The sequence below is a fragment of the Vicugna pacos genome, chromosome 30 (genome assembly GCF_048564905.1).
Source record: "Vicugna pacos chromosome 30, VicPac4, whole genome shotgun sequence".
Classification (NCBI taxonomy): Eukaryota; Metazoa; Chordata; class Mammalia; order Artiodactyla; family Camelidae; genus Vicugna; species Vicugna pacos.
In genome coordinates, this window is record NC_133016.1 from 22,128,571 (window position 1) to 22,145,175 (window position 16,605).

The 16,605-nt window shown below is 37.4% G+C and overlaps 1 protein-coding gene across 7 annotated transcripts in view; it reads left to right on the forward strand.

The window, feature by feature from the left end:
* Positions 1-16,605, forward strand: part of KATNAL2 (katanin catalytic subunit A1 like 2) — an 89,703-nt gene that overhangs the window by 3,739 nt on the left and 69,359 nt on the right. For 4 of the 7 annotated variants that reach the window (XM_006217798.4, XM_031692347.2, XM_031692348.2 and 1 more), the window contains exon 1: positions 11,189-11,315. The exons of 1 other annotated variant lie outside the window; for it this stretch is intronic. In XM_006217798.4, the coding sequence (XP_006217860.4) occupies positions 11,265-11,315 (51 nt within the window). In that variant the 5' untranslated portion in view covers positions 11,189-11,264. Of the gene's footprint in view, positions 1-11,188; positions 11,316-11,441; positions 11,566-16,605 lie in introns of those variants that run through there. 2 more of the 7 variants (XM_072952307.1, XM_072952305.1) reach the window with 2 other exon arrangements.

A 16,605-nucleotide genomic window follows, 5' to 3' on the forward strand; every position in this document is an offset into this window, starting at 1 on the left:
CATGAAAACTTCATTTAATTTTCATTTAATTTTCTAACTCTTGGAAACATGATAGAGGTTTATGATAAAATGACCTCTGATTAGTAAATTGTCTCTGGACCAGGAAGATGTATAAATGGCCTATAAATACCGATGGGGATCCCATACTTGGGAGTTAGGATCCTGAGTGAGTTCAATTCACCAGTAAAATACTGCGATTTTTAATTTGCATGCACTTAATGACATGCCCTTAATGTATCATACAGAACCGCAGTGAGAAATAGACAAAATCCACAAGTATAGTGAAGCATTTTACCATACCTATTTCAGTAACTGATACAAAAGGCAAACAAAAAATCATTAAAGAGATAGATTTTTGGAGCAGCATAATTAACAAACTTGACCCAGTGACTACAAATAACGTGCAGATAATGTATTATTTTAAGCACATATTGAACATTTATTAAAACTGAGCATACACTGACAATAGAGCAAGCCTCAACAATTTTTTAAAATTAAGTATACTTGATTTACAATGTTATGTTAGTTTCTAGTGTACAGCAAAGTGATTCAGTTATATGAATATATATATATTCTTTTTTATACTCCTTTCCATTATGGTTTATTACAGGATATTGAATATAGTTCCCTGTGCTGTAGAGTAGGACCTTGTTTTTTTTTATATATAGCATTTTGTATCTGCTAATCCCAAACTCCTAATTTATCCCTCCTCTGTCCCCCTTTCCCCTTAGATAACCATAAGTTTGTTTTCTATGTCTGTGAGTCAGTTTCTGTTTTGTAAATCAGTTCACTCATATCATATTTTAGATTCCACATATAAGTGATATCATATATTTGTCTTTCTCTGTGTGACTTACTTCACTTAGTATGATAATCTCTAGGTTCATCCGTGTTGCTGCAAATGGCATTATTTCATTCCTTTTTATGGCTGAGTAGTATTCCATTGTATATGTATACCACATCATCTTTATCCATTCACCTGTTGATGGACAGTTAGGTTGTTTCCATTGTCTTGGCTATTGTGAATAATGCTGCTATGAACACTAGAGTGCACATACCTCTTTGAATTGGAGTTTTCTCTAACTATGTGCCCAGGAGTGGGATTGCTGGATCATATGGGAACTTTATTTTTAGTTTTTTTAAGGAACCTCAATACTGTTTTCCATAGTGGCTGCACCAATTTACATTCCCACCAACAATGTGGAGGGTTCCCTTTTCTCTACACCCTCTACAGTATTTATTATTTGCAGACTTTTTGATGATGGCCATTCTGACTGGTGTGAGTTGATACCTCATTGTAGTTTTGGTTTGCATTTCTCTAATAATTCGCAAAGTTGAGGATGTTTTCATGTGCGTATTGGCCATCTGTATATCTTTGTAGAAATATCTATTTAGGTCTTCTGTACATTTTTTGATTGGGTTGTTTGGCTTTTTGTTATTGAGTCATATGAGCTGTTTGCATACTTCGGAAATTAAGCCCTTGTTGGTTGCATTGTTTGCAAATATTTTTTCCAATTGTAGGTTGTCTTTTCATTTTGTTTATGGCTTCCTTTGCTGTGCAAAGCTTATAAGTTTGATTAGGTCCCGTTTGTTTATTTGTTTATTTGATTCTGTTGATTAGGTCCCGTTTGTTTATTTGATTTCTACTGGATCATATGGTAATTGTATTTTTATTTTTGGGGGAACTGCCATACTGTTTTCCAAAGCAGCTGCACCAATTTACATTTCCACCAGCAGTGCACGAGGGTTCCAATTTCTCCACATCTTCATCAACACTTGTTATTTTCTGGTTTTTAATAGTAGCCATCATAATAGGTGCCAGATGATATCTCCTTGTGGTTTTGATTTGCATCTCCATAATGGTTAGTGATGCTGAGCATCTTTCCACATGCTTGTTGGCCATCAGTATAACTGCTTTGGAGAAATGTCTATTCAAGTACTTTTTTTTTAATCAGGTCATTTGATTTTTTGTTTTTGAGTTTCAACAAATTTTAAAGGATTGGAATCATATAGATTAAGTTCTATGCACAATTAAGTTAGAAATCAATAATATATAACTAGAAAATCACCATATTTTTGGAAATTAAGAAACACCATTCTAAATAACCTACATATTAAAGAAGAAATCACAATAAGAAATTTTGAAACTATTTACATGAATGATACTGAAAATGCTACATGTCAAAATTTGTGAATTCTATCCAAAACCATTGTTACATGGAAATTTTTAACCTTAAATCAAATGTTAAAAAAAAAAAAAAGGCTGGATGTATCAGTTGACCTAAGCAACTCTAAGAGACAGAACAGAAAAATAAACTCAAGGAAAGTAAGAGGAAAGACATATTAAACATAAGAGAAGAAACTAATAAAAGGGAAAACTAAACAACTCATATACTATGCTTGGACTTTACTCAAAAATGATCAGAAAACAAGATCAAATGACGAAAAACTAACATGGGAAGTTTGTGAGAAGCTGCTACAAGTCTATTTTTCATCCACTTCTCTATCACAGAGATTGTCTTGAGACAGTTTTTTATCATCTCCCAGGTTCTGATGAGATATAATAAGCCATGATAATAGTATGTACCTTTGACATAATGTGATGAGAATGGCACTTTACCACTGTGATTTTCCTCTCAAAAAACCTACAACCCCAGTTTAATAATGGGCAAAAATATCAGACAAATCCCAAATAAAGAGCATTCTACGGACCTCCTGACCAGTATTCCTGAAAATTGTCAAAGTCATTAAAACCAAGGAAAGTCAGAGAAACCATCACAGCCAAGAGGACCCTAAGGAGACACAACAACTGAACGTGATTTGGGATCCTGGCATAGAACAAAGACAATAGGCAAGAACTAAAGAAATCTGAATAAAGTATGAACTTCAGTTAGTAATAATATGTCAGTATCTATTCATTAGTTGTGACATATATACCATATTAATTCAAGATGTTAATAATAAAGGAAACTGGGGTATATGGGAACTCTGTGCTATCTGCCCAACTGGAATCTAAAACCTATTGTATTTATCATAAAAGTTTTTAAAATTATAGTTGTCAATGATGGGAAAGGATTTTTAAAAAATAATCTCAACTTTCGAATGCTTGTAAAAATATAAAATTTCCTGTCAATTATGTCTGCAAGAATTGGAAGACATTGTCATTAAGATGTCTTGATCAGGAAGTACAGACATCTCAAACATTAAATCTGCTCATAGAAGTGCTCTTAGCTCTTCACTAAAATTTCTGAAATTTTTTATTTGGAAGTTGGATACAAATTTAATGTTTTCTATTTTCCTTAATACTTTAGTATTCCATTCTTATAATTATGAGGAAAAAAGTGATGAGCTTTTTCACCAAGCTCCATAGAGATGTTTGTAAATCCCTTCCAGTTTATCAACATGCCTCAGGAATTTTGTTTTCTTTGTGTTAGGACCTGAAAAATGTTAGGAAGCACTAACCTAGAGAAACTCTTATACTTGCACATGTGCACCAGGAGATATGTACAGATACTTGTTACATCACTGTTTGTAACAGCAAGAAATTATAAACAACTTATCTTGGCCATCAAGAAGAGAGGTGGATATATGCACTGTAGTGTGTTCCTGCAAAAGAATAAGTAAGAAAATATAGAGTAAGAAAAAAAATTCACAAGCCAGAAATGTATATAAGAACATGGACAAATTCCCGAAACAATGCTAAATGAAAAAACATCGTTGGAAGAAGTTATATGCCCTTTATATAAATTTTGCAAAAAGATAAAACTAAGCTGTATATTTATGAATATGTACATAAATGATAGAAGTTGAAAAACATACACATGAATGATGAAAATCAAAACCAGAACAGTGGGTATCTCTGAGAATAAGGTTTGTAGGCTATTCTGGGGGATTCTACTGTGTTTGTAAAGCTTTCTTTCTTTAAAAAAAAAAAGATCTGAAACAAACATGGCAAAAGGTTAAGATATGAGAGAACCGGAAGGTTGATATACCAATCTATTATTTTCTATATCTGTATGCTTGAAACATTTCACAATAAAACAGAACACAAAATATATCCTAAATCTGATCATTTTTAACTACTTCACTGTTACTGCCACCATTGTTCTGGATGACCACAGTAGCCTCCTGTCTTTCTATCTTGTTCCTCTACAATCATGCTCCATATAACAGCCAGAATGATTTTTTTCATAAATATAAATCTGATTTCACCATCTCCTTATTCAAAATCTTTCAACAGGTTTATAGCACTCTAAAGATGAAAATTAAACTCCTTACCACAGTCCACAGGCCCTGTTTTATCTCCCCCATTTGGCCCTTATTATTCCTCCACTATCATTATTTATTCCCTCAAACTGTTTTATTTTCCTTTTGGAACTTCTCATTATCTCAAATTATACTAAGTGATGGTTTAGGGAAACAGTTCTTCCCAGAGTCCCCACCCCAACCAGAATATAAGTTCCATGAAGGCAGGGGCTTTGTTCTTCATTCTGTCCCTATCATTTGACTCATGTTAATTATGAAATAAATATTTTCTGGACAAATAAATAAATGAATTATTTCATTTTCATTCAAATAGAGGAGGAATGATATTTCAGTGGTTAAAAAAACCCGGTGTAATCAAATGTATGGAGCCTGAAAATTACAGGGTACTCTATTGGCAATTGCTAAGACTCATTAAGTACTCATTATGGGCCAGGCATTTCCAAGCATTGGACCCGCCTACATTTTGGGGTGCATGTCAGCTTTCCTCTCCTTCTCATGGGCCCTGCAAACCCATCTGTGACACGGGAGCCTACTCCCCAGTCACACAGCTGGTCAGATTTGGAGGAGGGCAGGCTGAGAAAGGCCCATCTGTTACCCAGGGGAAAGCAATCAGTTTCTTTTTCTTGAAAATTTGTGCTGAGTGACGTGTCAGCTAAAGAAGTTTGAAGATGACTCATATGAATGGCAGGACATTTTTGAGTGAAGGGAGCAGCTGCTGCGGTCCTTGCAGATGCACTGGTTTCTACCCTTTCTGAACCTCACTGTTCAATGTTTCCTTGGCTTAATGGCATGTTACCCCACTATTCTTCCAGGAAAATCCACTCCCTTCATTTAAAAAAGTAATATGGGTAGGTAACTCTGTCTTGTTGATGATTCATTCTTCTAGAAACAAACAAGAAACTTACAATCTCTTAATCAAGGAAACTTGACTAAGGCAGTCTTTCCCACACATGGTCTCATCCAACTATGAGACGATATTACTGTACCCATTTTCAGATGAGGAGACAAGGCCTGAACAGGTCTAATACCTTTACTAAAGTCACAGAGCAGTAAGTGACGGGGCAATATTCCAATCCTGGTCTGTGTGCCTCTGAATCACTCTCTGTGGCTGCAGGAACAGCGGCAGGAGGACTGTTGTGGAGTTGAAGTTAGAAAGGCAGGACAAAGATTTTGATACCACTTAGAAAATGACACTGAAAACAGTGATGGGGTAAAAACCAGATTTCGTTCCATTTTTGGATAAGGTCCAGTAAAAGGTCTTTATTCTTACATTTCAACAACCTTTGGCAGAGAAAGATTTATACCAACATAGAAGATACGATGAAAACGTCTTCTCTTCTCACTGACAGAGTTGACAGTTTTTAAGGAATGACAGGATACATTCTTTTTAAGCAACAATGAAAAATGGAATTTTAACAATATATATTCAGAGATGACATAGTTGCCTGTCACAGGGTTGGCAGATAAGCAGGTGTATTTGTGGTCGTTCTTGAAAACTCCCCCTCATTCTCGCATGCCTGGAGAAGCTCTGGGGAGGGAGGTTTGACATCAGTGAGTTTGTGAACACAGAATTCCGAGGTGTTTGCGTGGGGAGAGGCTGGTGGAGAGAAAGGGATAGGTACTGACGGATTCATGCACAATTTGAAGACAGTGATCAGTAAAACGAAAAGCTTATGATTAGAAAACACCCAGAATTCACCCTGTAAAACATCCTTGCTGTAAGAGGAAGAACAAGTGGGAAAAACTCTTTTTCTCCAACTGGAGTTGGGCTGTGTTTTTCAATACTTTAGAAATAATATGCCTTGAGAAACAAGTGACAGTGACAAAACTTGGAAGCATTACCAAGGTGCACACCAGACACAACTTTGTTACTTCGGTGATTATTTGAACAATGTTTTAAAATTCAAGAACAAGAAATTTAATGAATTTTTTATGAATGGAGAGGACAATAAAATTTCCTTAGAAAGGGGAGTTTTCCTTTTCTCTGTAGGTATTAATAGTTTAGAAGGCAATTAATGGATACATTTTAAAAAATGGGTCCAGTAATGCTGGTAGGGTCTTCACTCACCTGACGCCCTCCCTGAGTCCGTGGAGTGACAAAGTCCTTTTCTGAGGCAGAAGCCACACTGTCTTCCCGTGGAGATGTCTACTGCTGTGCGGGTCCAAGCCCTCCACGAGCCTAAGGGCCACATTGTGAATGTGAGACACCCTGTGAGGTGTCTCATGGGAAGTTCATGAGGCCAGGACAAGAGCTGCCAGATGTCCAGCATCACAGGCCCCCACAGAGATGGCTGAGTGGCTCAGCTGGAGCAGCTGCGCATCCATGGCTGGAAGATCTGCTTTCTGATCTTGCCTGACATGCTGGAAAATGCACCCACAGTAAAGGGCAGAAAAAGAAAAACCAAGGCTTGTGCAGCTGAGGAAAAACTGCTATCCTGAAGACCCAAGTGGGCATGAGAGAAAGAGGATGTGGAAATATCTTCCAGGAGCTAAGATAAATTTGTTGAATGGAACTTTGCCCTTATTTTTTTCTTTTATGTTATCTGGGTTGGATGGTGGTGGTTGTGATGTATATGCCCTCGGTTTTCTTTTGACATCTTTCTCTTTAGATCAGGGGAAATGTTAAACTTAATAAATATGGTGGTGGGTTTTTGCTTTTGTTTTCTTTCTGAGAAAAAAAAAAGTTCTAATCTAGGGGCAGTTTTGCTCTCCAGGGGCCAATCGACATTTGGCAATATGTGGAGATATTTTTGGTAGTCATAATTTGGGGGTGCCACTGTATCTAGTGGATGGAGGCCAGGGATGCTGCCAAACATCCTTGGATGCACAGGTCAGCTCCCTAACAACAAAGAATTATCTGGCCCCAAATGTCAATGGGGCTGAGACTGAGAAATCCTGCCCTGGCCCAACAAATCTCACCAGAGAATTGCAGTGAGAAAACATGCATTCCTTTCTAAAAAGGACAAAAACCCATGCTTCTGCCTTTGCTTTTTCTTTCTAAAACGGTGGCATTAATTAAAACAAACTTATGGTTACCAGAGGGGAACAGGGGTGGGAAGGGATAAATTGGGAGTTGAGATTTGCAGATACTAACTACTATATATAAAACAGATAAACAACAAGGTCCTACTGTGTAGCACAGGGAATTATATTCAATATATTATAGTAACCTATAATGAAAAAGAATATGAAAAGGAATATATGTATGTATATGTATGACTGAAACATTATACTGTACACCAGAAATTGACACAGTGTAAACTGACTGTACTTCAATTTAAAAAAAACTAATTTAAATACAGGGTGAGATGAAATTGGGGAGGGTCAGACATGTTAAAATAAGGGATTTGGATGCTCTGGGACACAACATAAAATTTTGTAGGTAGTAGTGTGATAAGATCTCTATTCTAGAAAACTAACTCTGGAAATAACTCAGGGGTCAAGTGACTTCCAGAGTCTCTCCTCTTGGTCCTAATAGTCCCTGTCCCATTATTTCTCATCTAGACTACTTCCACAGCCTCCTTTTTGACCTCCCAGCTGCTGGCAGTCACACTTTCAAAGTCACCTTGATTTCTGATGAATACTTTCACTGGATATAGAATTCTAAGTTGACAATATTTTGTTTTCTTCCAGCACTTTAAAGATGTATTTCTATAATACCTGGACTGTTTCTTTGTCTTAGGTCTTATAAAGAATGCTGCAATGAACATGGGTATGCAGATATCTCTTCAACATAGTGATTTCATTTCTTTCAGATATATACCCAGAAGTAGAATTGCTGTATCATATGGTAGCTCTATTTTTAATTTTTTGAATAACCTCCATAGGGTTTTCCATTGTGGTTGTATTAGTTTACATTCTCACCAAGAGTTCCCAAGGGTTCCCTTTTCTCTACATTCTTATCTTTTGTATTTTTAATAGTAGCCATTCTAACAGGTGTGAGATGATATGTCATTGTGGTTTTGATTTGCATTTCCCTTATGATTAATGAGGTTGAGCATCTTTTCATGTACTTGTTGGCCATTTGTATGTCTTCTTTGGAAAAATGTCTATTCAAGTCCTCTGCCCATTTTTAAAAAGAGTTGTTTGCTTTTGCTATTGTGTTGTATGAGTTCCTTATATATTTTGAATATTAATCTCTTATCAGAAAGATGGCAAATATTTTCTTCCATTCTGTAGGTTGCCTTTTCTTTTGATTGATCATTTATTTTGTTGTGCAGAAAGTTTTTAGTTTGACGTAATCCCACCTGTTGATATCTGCTTTGTCATTTGTGCTTTTGGTGTCATATCAAAAAGAAATCATTGCCAAGACTACTGTTAAAGAGCGTTTTCCCTATGTTTTCTTCTTGGAGTTTTATGGTTTCAGGTCTTACATTTAAGTCCTTAATCTATTTCAAGTTAATTCTTGTGAGTGGTATAAGATAGGGGTCCAATTTCATTCTTTTGCATGTAAATACCCAGTTTTTCCAACTCCACTTGTTGAAGAGACTGTATTTTCCCCACTGAATATTCTTGACTCCCTTGTCAAACACTAATTGACCAAAAAATGTATTCCTTTCTTTTTTGGGGTCTTTTTTTTGAGGGGGGAGGTAATTAGGTTTATTTATTTATTTTACTTTTTTAGAGGAGTTACTGGGGATTGAACCCAGGACCTCATGCATACTAAGCACACACTCTACCACTGAGCTATATACCCTTGCCCCCAAAATGTATTTCTTAATGTGGGTCTCAGAAACATTTGAAAGCCAGTGGTAATGTAGAGAAAATTCTTTAGAAAAAATTATATTAAATTTGGAAATAAGGCAGAAGAATACAGCATGTCCTTTCAATGTTATATTAGAGCAAAGTTTAAGAGGCCCAACTCTGTCCAAAAGGACTTTTTGTGATGATGGAAATGTTCTGTATCTGTACTGTCCAATACATTAGGCTTTAGCTACATATGACAATTGAGTATTTGTGGCTAATGTGACTGAGGAACTGAATTTTTAATTTTAATTAGTTAAAATTTAAATACAAATGGCCCTAGTACTAGAAGAATGTATCTCTGTCCTTTAGAAAGAAAATGTCAAGGTTGTATTGCCCTGTGGAATGTTAACTAGTTTTGTATCTAACCTAGCAATCTTATTCTAACATTTTTCTCTCAAAATGTCTATAAATACCCAGTTCCTCAAAATGCTCTTTAAACCAGCTTTACCATCTTACTGGCTCCCTCAAAGAGTTAGGTAAAATCTTTGACATGTGTCTGTTCATATCAAAGAGAGTCATATTTTTGACTTTTTGAAAATCATGTTGACAAAACAATGTAACGAGTGTAACATGAAAGGTATGTAGTAGAATCAGGAATTAAGTTTCTCTCCACCTCGGCTCTGCCTGGAGTAAGTGTAGTGATCTGATAAACTCCACTGAATTTTCCTAGAAAGTGATTCCTCACCTGGCTCTTAGTGGGCAAAATAGGCTTTTATTAGGCAAGTGTGCTTGTGTCGGGGTGGGAATGACAGGTGAAACTGGACAGAAAGAGTAGCAACATGGTGCAGTGGAAAGGAACACTGGCCTCAGTCAGGAGACTTAGGTTTGCATCCTAACTACCTTGTTGAATAACCCAGAATTGGTTAATTCAGCTCTTTGAACCCATTTCCACAGCTGTCAATTGGGAGTTTAATAACTTCTCCATGTGGTGTTAGGATTTAATTAAATAACCACGTAGATCACATAATACATTATCTATCTGGTCTATAGATGTTGAATAAAGTATAGCTATTATTACTAATGGGAGAGTGGTGAACAATTTCAAGTGGTGCCAAGTTTAAATAAGGTAAAGTGTAAAATAATCTATAACTGGATTTCCTAATTTGGAAGTTACTGGCAACTCTGGCAAGAACAACTTCACAGGAGAAGGGACAAATGTGCTGAGAAATGAATGGAAAGTGAGGAAGTGAAGAGAATGGCCAGTCCTTTCAGAAAGTTCGAAATGAATGCCAGCCAGGTGATTCAATTCAACAATTATACAATAAGAACTTTTTTTTTTAATTGAGGAGATTTGAATATTTTTGTATCCTTAGGGGAGAGAATGGATGAAGAAAGTCAAAGATAATGAAGAGGGGATGGTTTAGAGTAAGAATCACAGCAAGAGAGACAGGAGGAAACAACATTGAAGACACAAGAGTAGTTAATACATGAAGGAAATAAGGTGGAGGAAAATGTCAAGTCCATGTTTGTCCACTTCTTATGAGAGTAGGTATAATATGGAGGACGCTGGAGAAGAAGGGAAAGTTTAATTCACAGTTGTATCCCAGAAAACTCCTGACAGCCAAAACCTACAGATTCTATCAGTCTAAATGGACTAAGTACAGACAATTTAAAAGTAAAGCAGGAAGGAATTTCCAAACCTTTACCTTAATTGGGAGGGAGGGGGGAGCCTAGACAAGATGGGATACCGAAATAGACTTGGGAACATAAGCTTAGGCCACAGAGGCCTGAATAACTGCCGAAATCAAGGAAAAATACTCTGGAGGGGGAGGGCATAGCTCAAGCGGTAGAGCACGTGCATAACCTACAGAAAGGTCTAGGGTTCAATCCCCAGAACCTCCTCTAAAAATAAATAAGTAAGCCTAACTACCTTCTCCCACCAATAAAAATAAATAAATAAAAAATATATAAGAGAAATTTCAAAAAAAATTTTTTAAAAGGACAAATACCATGGGATATAAACTTTAGAGACAGAATTAAGAGAAAGAAAACAATTGTAAGTGCCCCAGGATCTGCCAATCACCCCCTTTCTGTCTCTTGATTGGCCAGTACAGGCGCAAACGTCGGGTTTAACGGGCCTATTTTAACGTTGATTGGCATGAGTAAAGAATCCTCTTTGCCCAGTGATTGGCTGGCATGTCTAGGCTCTGGCCAATCCTAAAGCGGGCGGGCTAGATAAGCGTCAGGTTTCCCTGAGCCGCCTTCCTCGGAGGCTCCTATCCTGCCTCCTCTTGGTGTCTAACAGTGTCCTGATGGAGCTTTCTTACCAGACCCTCAAATTAACGCATCAGGCGCGGGAAGCGGTAAGGAAGGCATATACGCGAAAAAAGCTGTATTACCAGGAACTTCTCTCCCCTTGTCGCTGCGGGCGGGTTCGCGTGTCTCCGGTTGCTATGGCGACCGAGTCCACTGTCCGAGTGCCGCAAGGGTAGTGTGGGCCCTTACGCCTCACCGGTAAAGTCCGGGGGCTGGGCTTGAGGCGGTGATGGGGAAGGATGCGTCTGAGACCCAGGCGGGTCTGAGCTTGACAGCGGGTTTGGTGAAAGATGGCAGGTTGGTTTGTGACTGAGGAAATGAGGTGTCGAGGGGTGGGTATTACTATGCAGGCTGAGTCTTGATGGGTGAGCGGGTTTGCGGAGTGGTCAAAATGAGATTGTTGAAAGGCAGGACAACACTGTCCTGGGAGTGGGAATACTGGGCTCTGGTCCTGATTCACTACTACCAAGGCTGAGAGACCTTAGGAATTGAATTCCTCTTTTGAAAGTAACGTAATTGGACTATAATCCTTTTCACACAGAGATTACATGCATTTTACTGTTGTGTGTGTTTTTGGTTAACTGGCCCAGCAATACTTTCCACAACAAAAAATATGAATTGAAGATGTACTGTATGCCAGTCACTGGGGAAATAAAAACAATGCTTTAGTGGGGGAAAGGGATAAAATTAAAATAAAAAATAAAAACCACTGATATCTGGGCGCCACCTCCAGAGATTATGATTTACTGGTTTTGGTGTTTCTTGAGCATTGATATTTAAAAAAACCTCAACAGGTAATTATAATCTGTAGCCAAAATTATGAACCACCACTCCCACCTTAAAAAAAAAACAACAAACTAACAATACAGGAGCTGTCTCCACTGGCCATCTTGGCTGACACCACCCACTCCAACGTTTTCCTTTCCCCACTCTGAGTGCTTTCCTCTTCCCTGCTCCCGCACTTTCTTTCCTTCTCTTCTTTTGAAGAAATAAAGCAGCCATTTGCTTTGGGGGGAAAAAACAATATTACAAAAAAAGGTAACCCTTTGGCCTCACATCCCCTCTACCTACCAGCCTCTCTCCACCTTCTCCAGTTTCTCTCCAACTTCTGGGAAGGATTGGCAGCACTTGCTGTTGCTGCTTCCTCACCTCTGGACTGTGCTAAGCCCATTCCGATCTGAGCCTGTACTACCTGCATCAGAACGTTTTGGGTTGGCTTTTAATAAAGCAGATTCTTGGACCTGCCAAGAATTACTTAATCAGAAATTCTCTGGAATGGAGGTCTTGAAACTTACATTGTAAATGCACACTCTAGGTTTGAAAACTACTGCCTTAGGTGGTCTCATACGGTGCCATGACCTCCAGTGCCACCTGTATGCCAACAACTCCCCCAAACTGACTCTAGACTGGACTTCTTTGCTGAGCCCCCAACTGGGATGTCTTGAAAATTCAGATTGTGATCCAGTAGTTCTCGGACTGGGCGTGTGTCATGAGTTCCTGCGTAGTCCTGCTGCTGCAGTGATCTCTGGGTGGCAAAGACCTGTGAATGGAGAATTTGCTCCTATTCCATTTTAAATTTCGTGTTTAATTAAAATAAGACTTTTCAGTCTGTAAGCCTCTGCCACTTCCTTTTTTTTTTTTTTTCAACTTGAATGTAAGATCCTGTAAACTGTGCTAAGGGCAAGGAATCTCTGAGGAGCAGTTGCTTCAGGGGTTTTCATTTGACCACCCAAAAACAAACACAAACAGTAATTGGTACGAATGCAGAAGAATGGTTTTTAGAAAGTCATAGCTGAGCCGCACATTCATGTGAACATACAAAATAATCTGAAACAGTTGCTTAGATTTATTCTCGTGTCATTACACGTACTTTTCGAAAGATGGGACTTCGCTTATGTGAGACTTTTATATTAAATATCTACTGTAAAAGTGTTAGCTAATTAATGAGGTGGATGACTAGGCTTTTAAATGAGTGTTGTTAAATGCCTTGGATTTTATTAATTGCATGGGCCTCTTAAAAAAAACTAGAGTAATTGAAAATTTAATTACATCTATGTTTTTCTTCAGAGAACTAAGGCTTATTAAACTTTAAATTATCCAACATTTAAGGATCTATTGAAATACCAATAGCTATAAACAATGTGCAGTTCTAAATACTAATTAAACAAACTCTAAATCACCATAAAGCTAAGCTGAATTTTAAGTAACTCTTATGCTTTAAGTGATCAGTTCTCTCTTACATAAGAAAGATTAACCACTTCACTGCTGACCACTGCTGTAGCCTTGTGGGCATCTTTAAAAATACTGTGGCTGCTGTTGAACCACTTTCTTCCTGTGCCTGGACCAAGAAAAGGAAGCTGATCAGAAAACCTGGGACATATTGCGCGTTGTCACATTGCTACATTTAGAGATTTGTTCTTTCTTTTTTTCCTTTTTAACTACTAACTGAGAATATGAGAATCTACAGCTATGAATTTGTATATTTGATGTTTTGGGTTTTAAAGATCCTTTCTTTTGTAAAAATAACATTAATTATACTAGGTTTTATTTTTAAGTACAGAAAGTATATGTCTCACTACAGAGATAAATCTTGTAAATGTTAGAAAAAATTGGTATGGCTTTCTGCTTTCAAATGTGATAGTGTTGATGGTACCAGACTAGCCTTTCTGCTCTAGGTAACTAGAAAACTGGACTAAATATATGAATAATCTGTTTTCAGACATTGGACAATGTGATCATGAGAGAAGGTCTTCTGCCTGGGTTCCAGCACACAGGGAATATCTAAGCAGAGCACAGCAGTTTTGCAGAGATAAGGCAGAAAGTTGAGTTTGGGAGGACTTAGGTGCTTAGAATTGGGAGGAAAGAGGACCAGAAAGGAGGGAGCTTTGCAAACAGTTCCGTACTTCTCAGTTTGGGGCTGAATACTAAGCTGTGCCTACATGGAGTGAAAACGTTTTGAAACTGGGGAAAATCCAATTTCCAGGGAACTCTCTAAACTACAGTGCTCACATAACACTGAGAGACAATTTCATTCCAACCAAACCGAGTGGAGACACCTTGTGGAACAGCAGAGCATTTTGTAGAGATTCCAGGAAGGCAGTGCATTAAGAGTAAGCTAAACTTAAACTGTAGAATACTGGTGACTTGAGATAACCTCTTTCCTGACAAAGCTTGGTAGGATCAGACTTACCTGCAAATACTAAACTATCTGCCCTCCAGAACCCCTCAACACACCTAAAAGAAGGCAATAAAATCTAGATTCACAAGACTGGCATCCAAGAAAAAGTTACTAGCTGTCATTAAAAAAACAGGAAAATGTGGCAAAACTGGGACAAAAATCAGTCAACAGAAGATCCAGAAATATGAGAAAAGACAGAATTAGCAGACAGGGTCTTTTAAAGTAGCTATTATAAATATGTTTAAGCATTTAGGAAAACATGATTATAAAGAGAAAAACAAGTTATAAGAAGAATAAAATGGAACTTAGAGAAACATAGGCAGAATTGTTTCTGGGTCCTCAAGTCTGTTCCACTGGTCTATTTGTATATTTCCTATGCCAATACCACACTGTCTTAATAACTGTAGTTGTATCCATTCTCTATATCCACTTGAGCAAAGACTTCTGCTTGTTCTTTTTTGTCAAATGGCCACTAATTTTGACAGCATCTACTTACATGTTTTAGAATCCACTTGTCAAATTCCACAAAGCTTGCTGGATTTTGATTGGGGAGGCATTGAATCTGAAGATACATTTGAGAAGAATTGACAGTTTAAAAATAATGAGTCTTCCAATCACAGAATATAGTGTCTCTTTATTCTTGCTTCCTTAATTTTTTTCAGTAGTGATTTAGAGTTTTCTGCATAGAGGTTTTGCCCACCTTTTGTTAGAAATACCTTTTGTTTCTTGATACTTTCTAAATGGTTTTCATGTCAGTGTAAATGGTTTCTTGTTTTTTGGGGGGGGAAGGGAAGAGGTAATTAGGTTTATTTATTATTACTATTTTTTTCTTTTAATGGAAGTACTGGGGATTGAACCCAGATCTTTACTACTGAGCTATAACCTTCCCCCCACCCCCGTTTCTTGTTTTTTTAAACTTCATTTTATGTTTGTTATTGATATGTAGAAATGCAACTGATTTTCTGTATTGTCCTTATTTTAGCAACATTGCTAAATTCATTGATTACTTTTAATAATTATCTGTGAATTCTTTCGATATCTTTACATACTCAATCAAATTATCCATGAATAAAGACAGAGTTAATTTTTTCTTTTCAATTAAAAGAATTTTTTTTTATTTGTTTGGGGGGGAGGGAATTAGGTTTATTTATTTTTTTTTTTTGGAGATACTGAGGATTGAACCCAGGACCTTGTGCATGCAAAGCATGCACTTTACCATTTGAGCCATCCCCTCCATTCTTTTCGACTCTTTTTTTTTTTTACATTTTTTATTGATTCATAATCATTTTACAGTGTTGTGTCAAATTCCAGTGTTCAGCACAATTTTTCAGTCATTCATGGACATATACACACTCATTGTCACATTTTTTTCCCTGTGATTTATCATAACATTTTGTGTATATTTCCCTGTGCTATACAGTGTAATCTTGTTTATCTATTCTACAATTTTGAAATCCCAGTCTGTCCCTTCCCACCCTCTACTCCCCCCTCCCCGCCCCCCAGTAACCACAAGTCTGTATTCTCTGACCATGAGTCTATTTCTGTCCTGTATTTATGCTTTGTTTTTGTTTGTTTTTGTTTTTTAGATTCCACATATGAGTGATCTCATGTGGTATTTTTCTTTCTCTTTCTGGCTTACTTCACTTAGAATGACATTCTCTAGGATCATCCATGTTGCTGCAAATGGCATTATGTTGTCAGTTTTTATGGCTGAGTAGTATTCCATTGTATAAATATACCACTTCTTCTTTATCCAGTCACCTGTTGATGGACACTTAGGTTGTTTCCATGTCTTGGCTATTGTAAATAGTGCTGCTATGAACATTGGGGTGCAGGTGTCATCCTGAAGTAGATTTCCTTCTGGGTACAAGCCCAGGAGTGGGATTCCTGGGTCATATGGTAAGTCTATTCCTAGTCTTTTGAGGAATCTCCACACTGTTTTCCATAGTGGCTGCACCAAACTGCATTCCCACCAGCAGTGTAGGAGGGTTCCCCTTTCTCCACAGCCTCTCCAGCATTTGTCATTTTTGGATTTTTGAATGACGGCCATTCTGACTGGTGTGAGGTGATACCTCATTGTAGTTTTGATTTGCATTTCTCTGATAATTAGTGATATTGAACATTTTTTCATGTGCTTTTTGATCATTTGTATGTCTTCC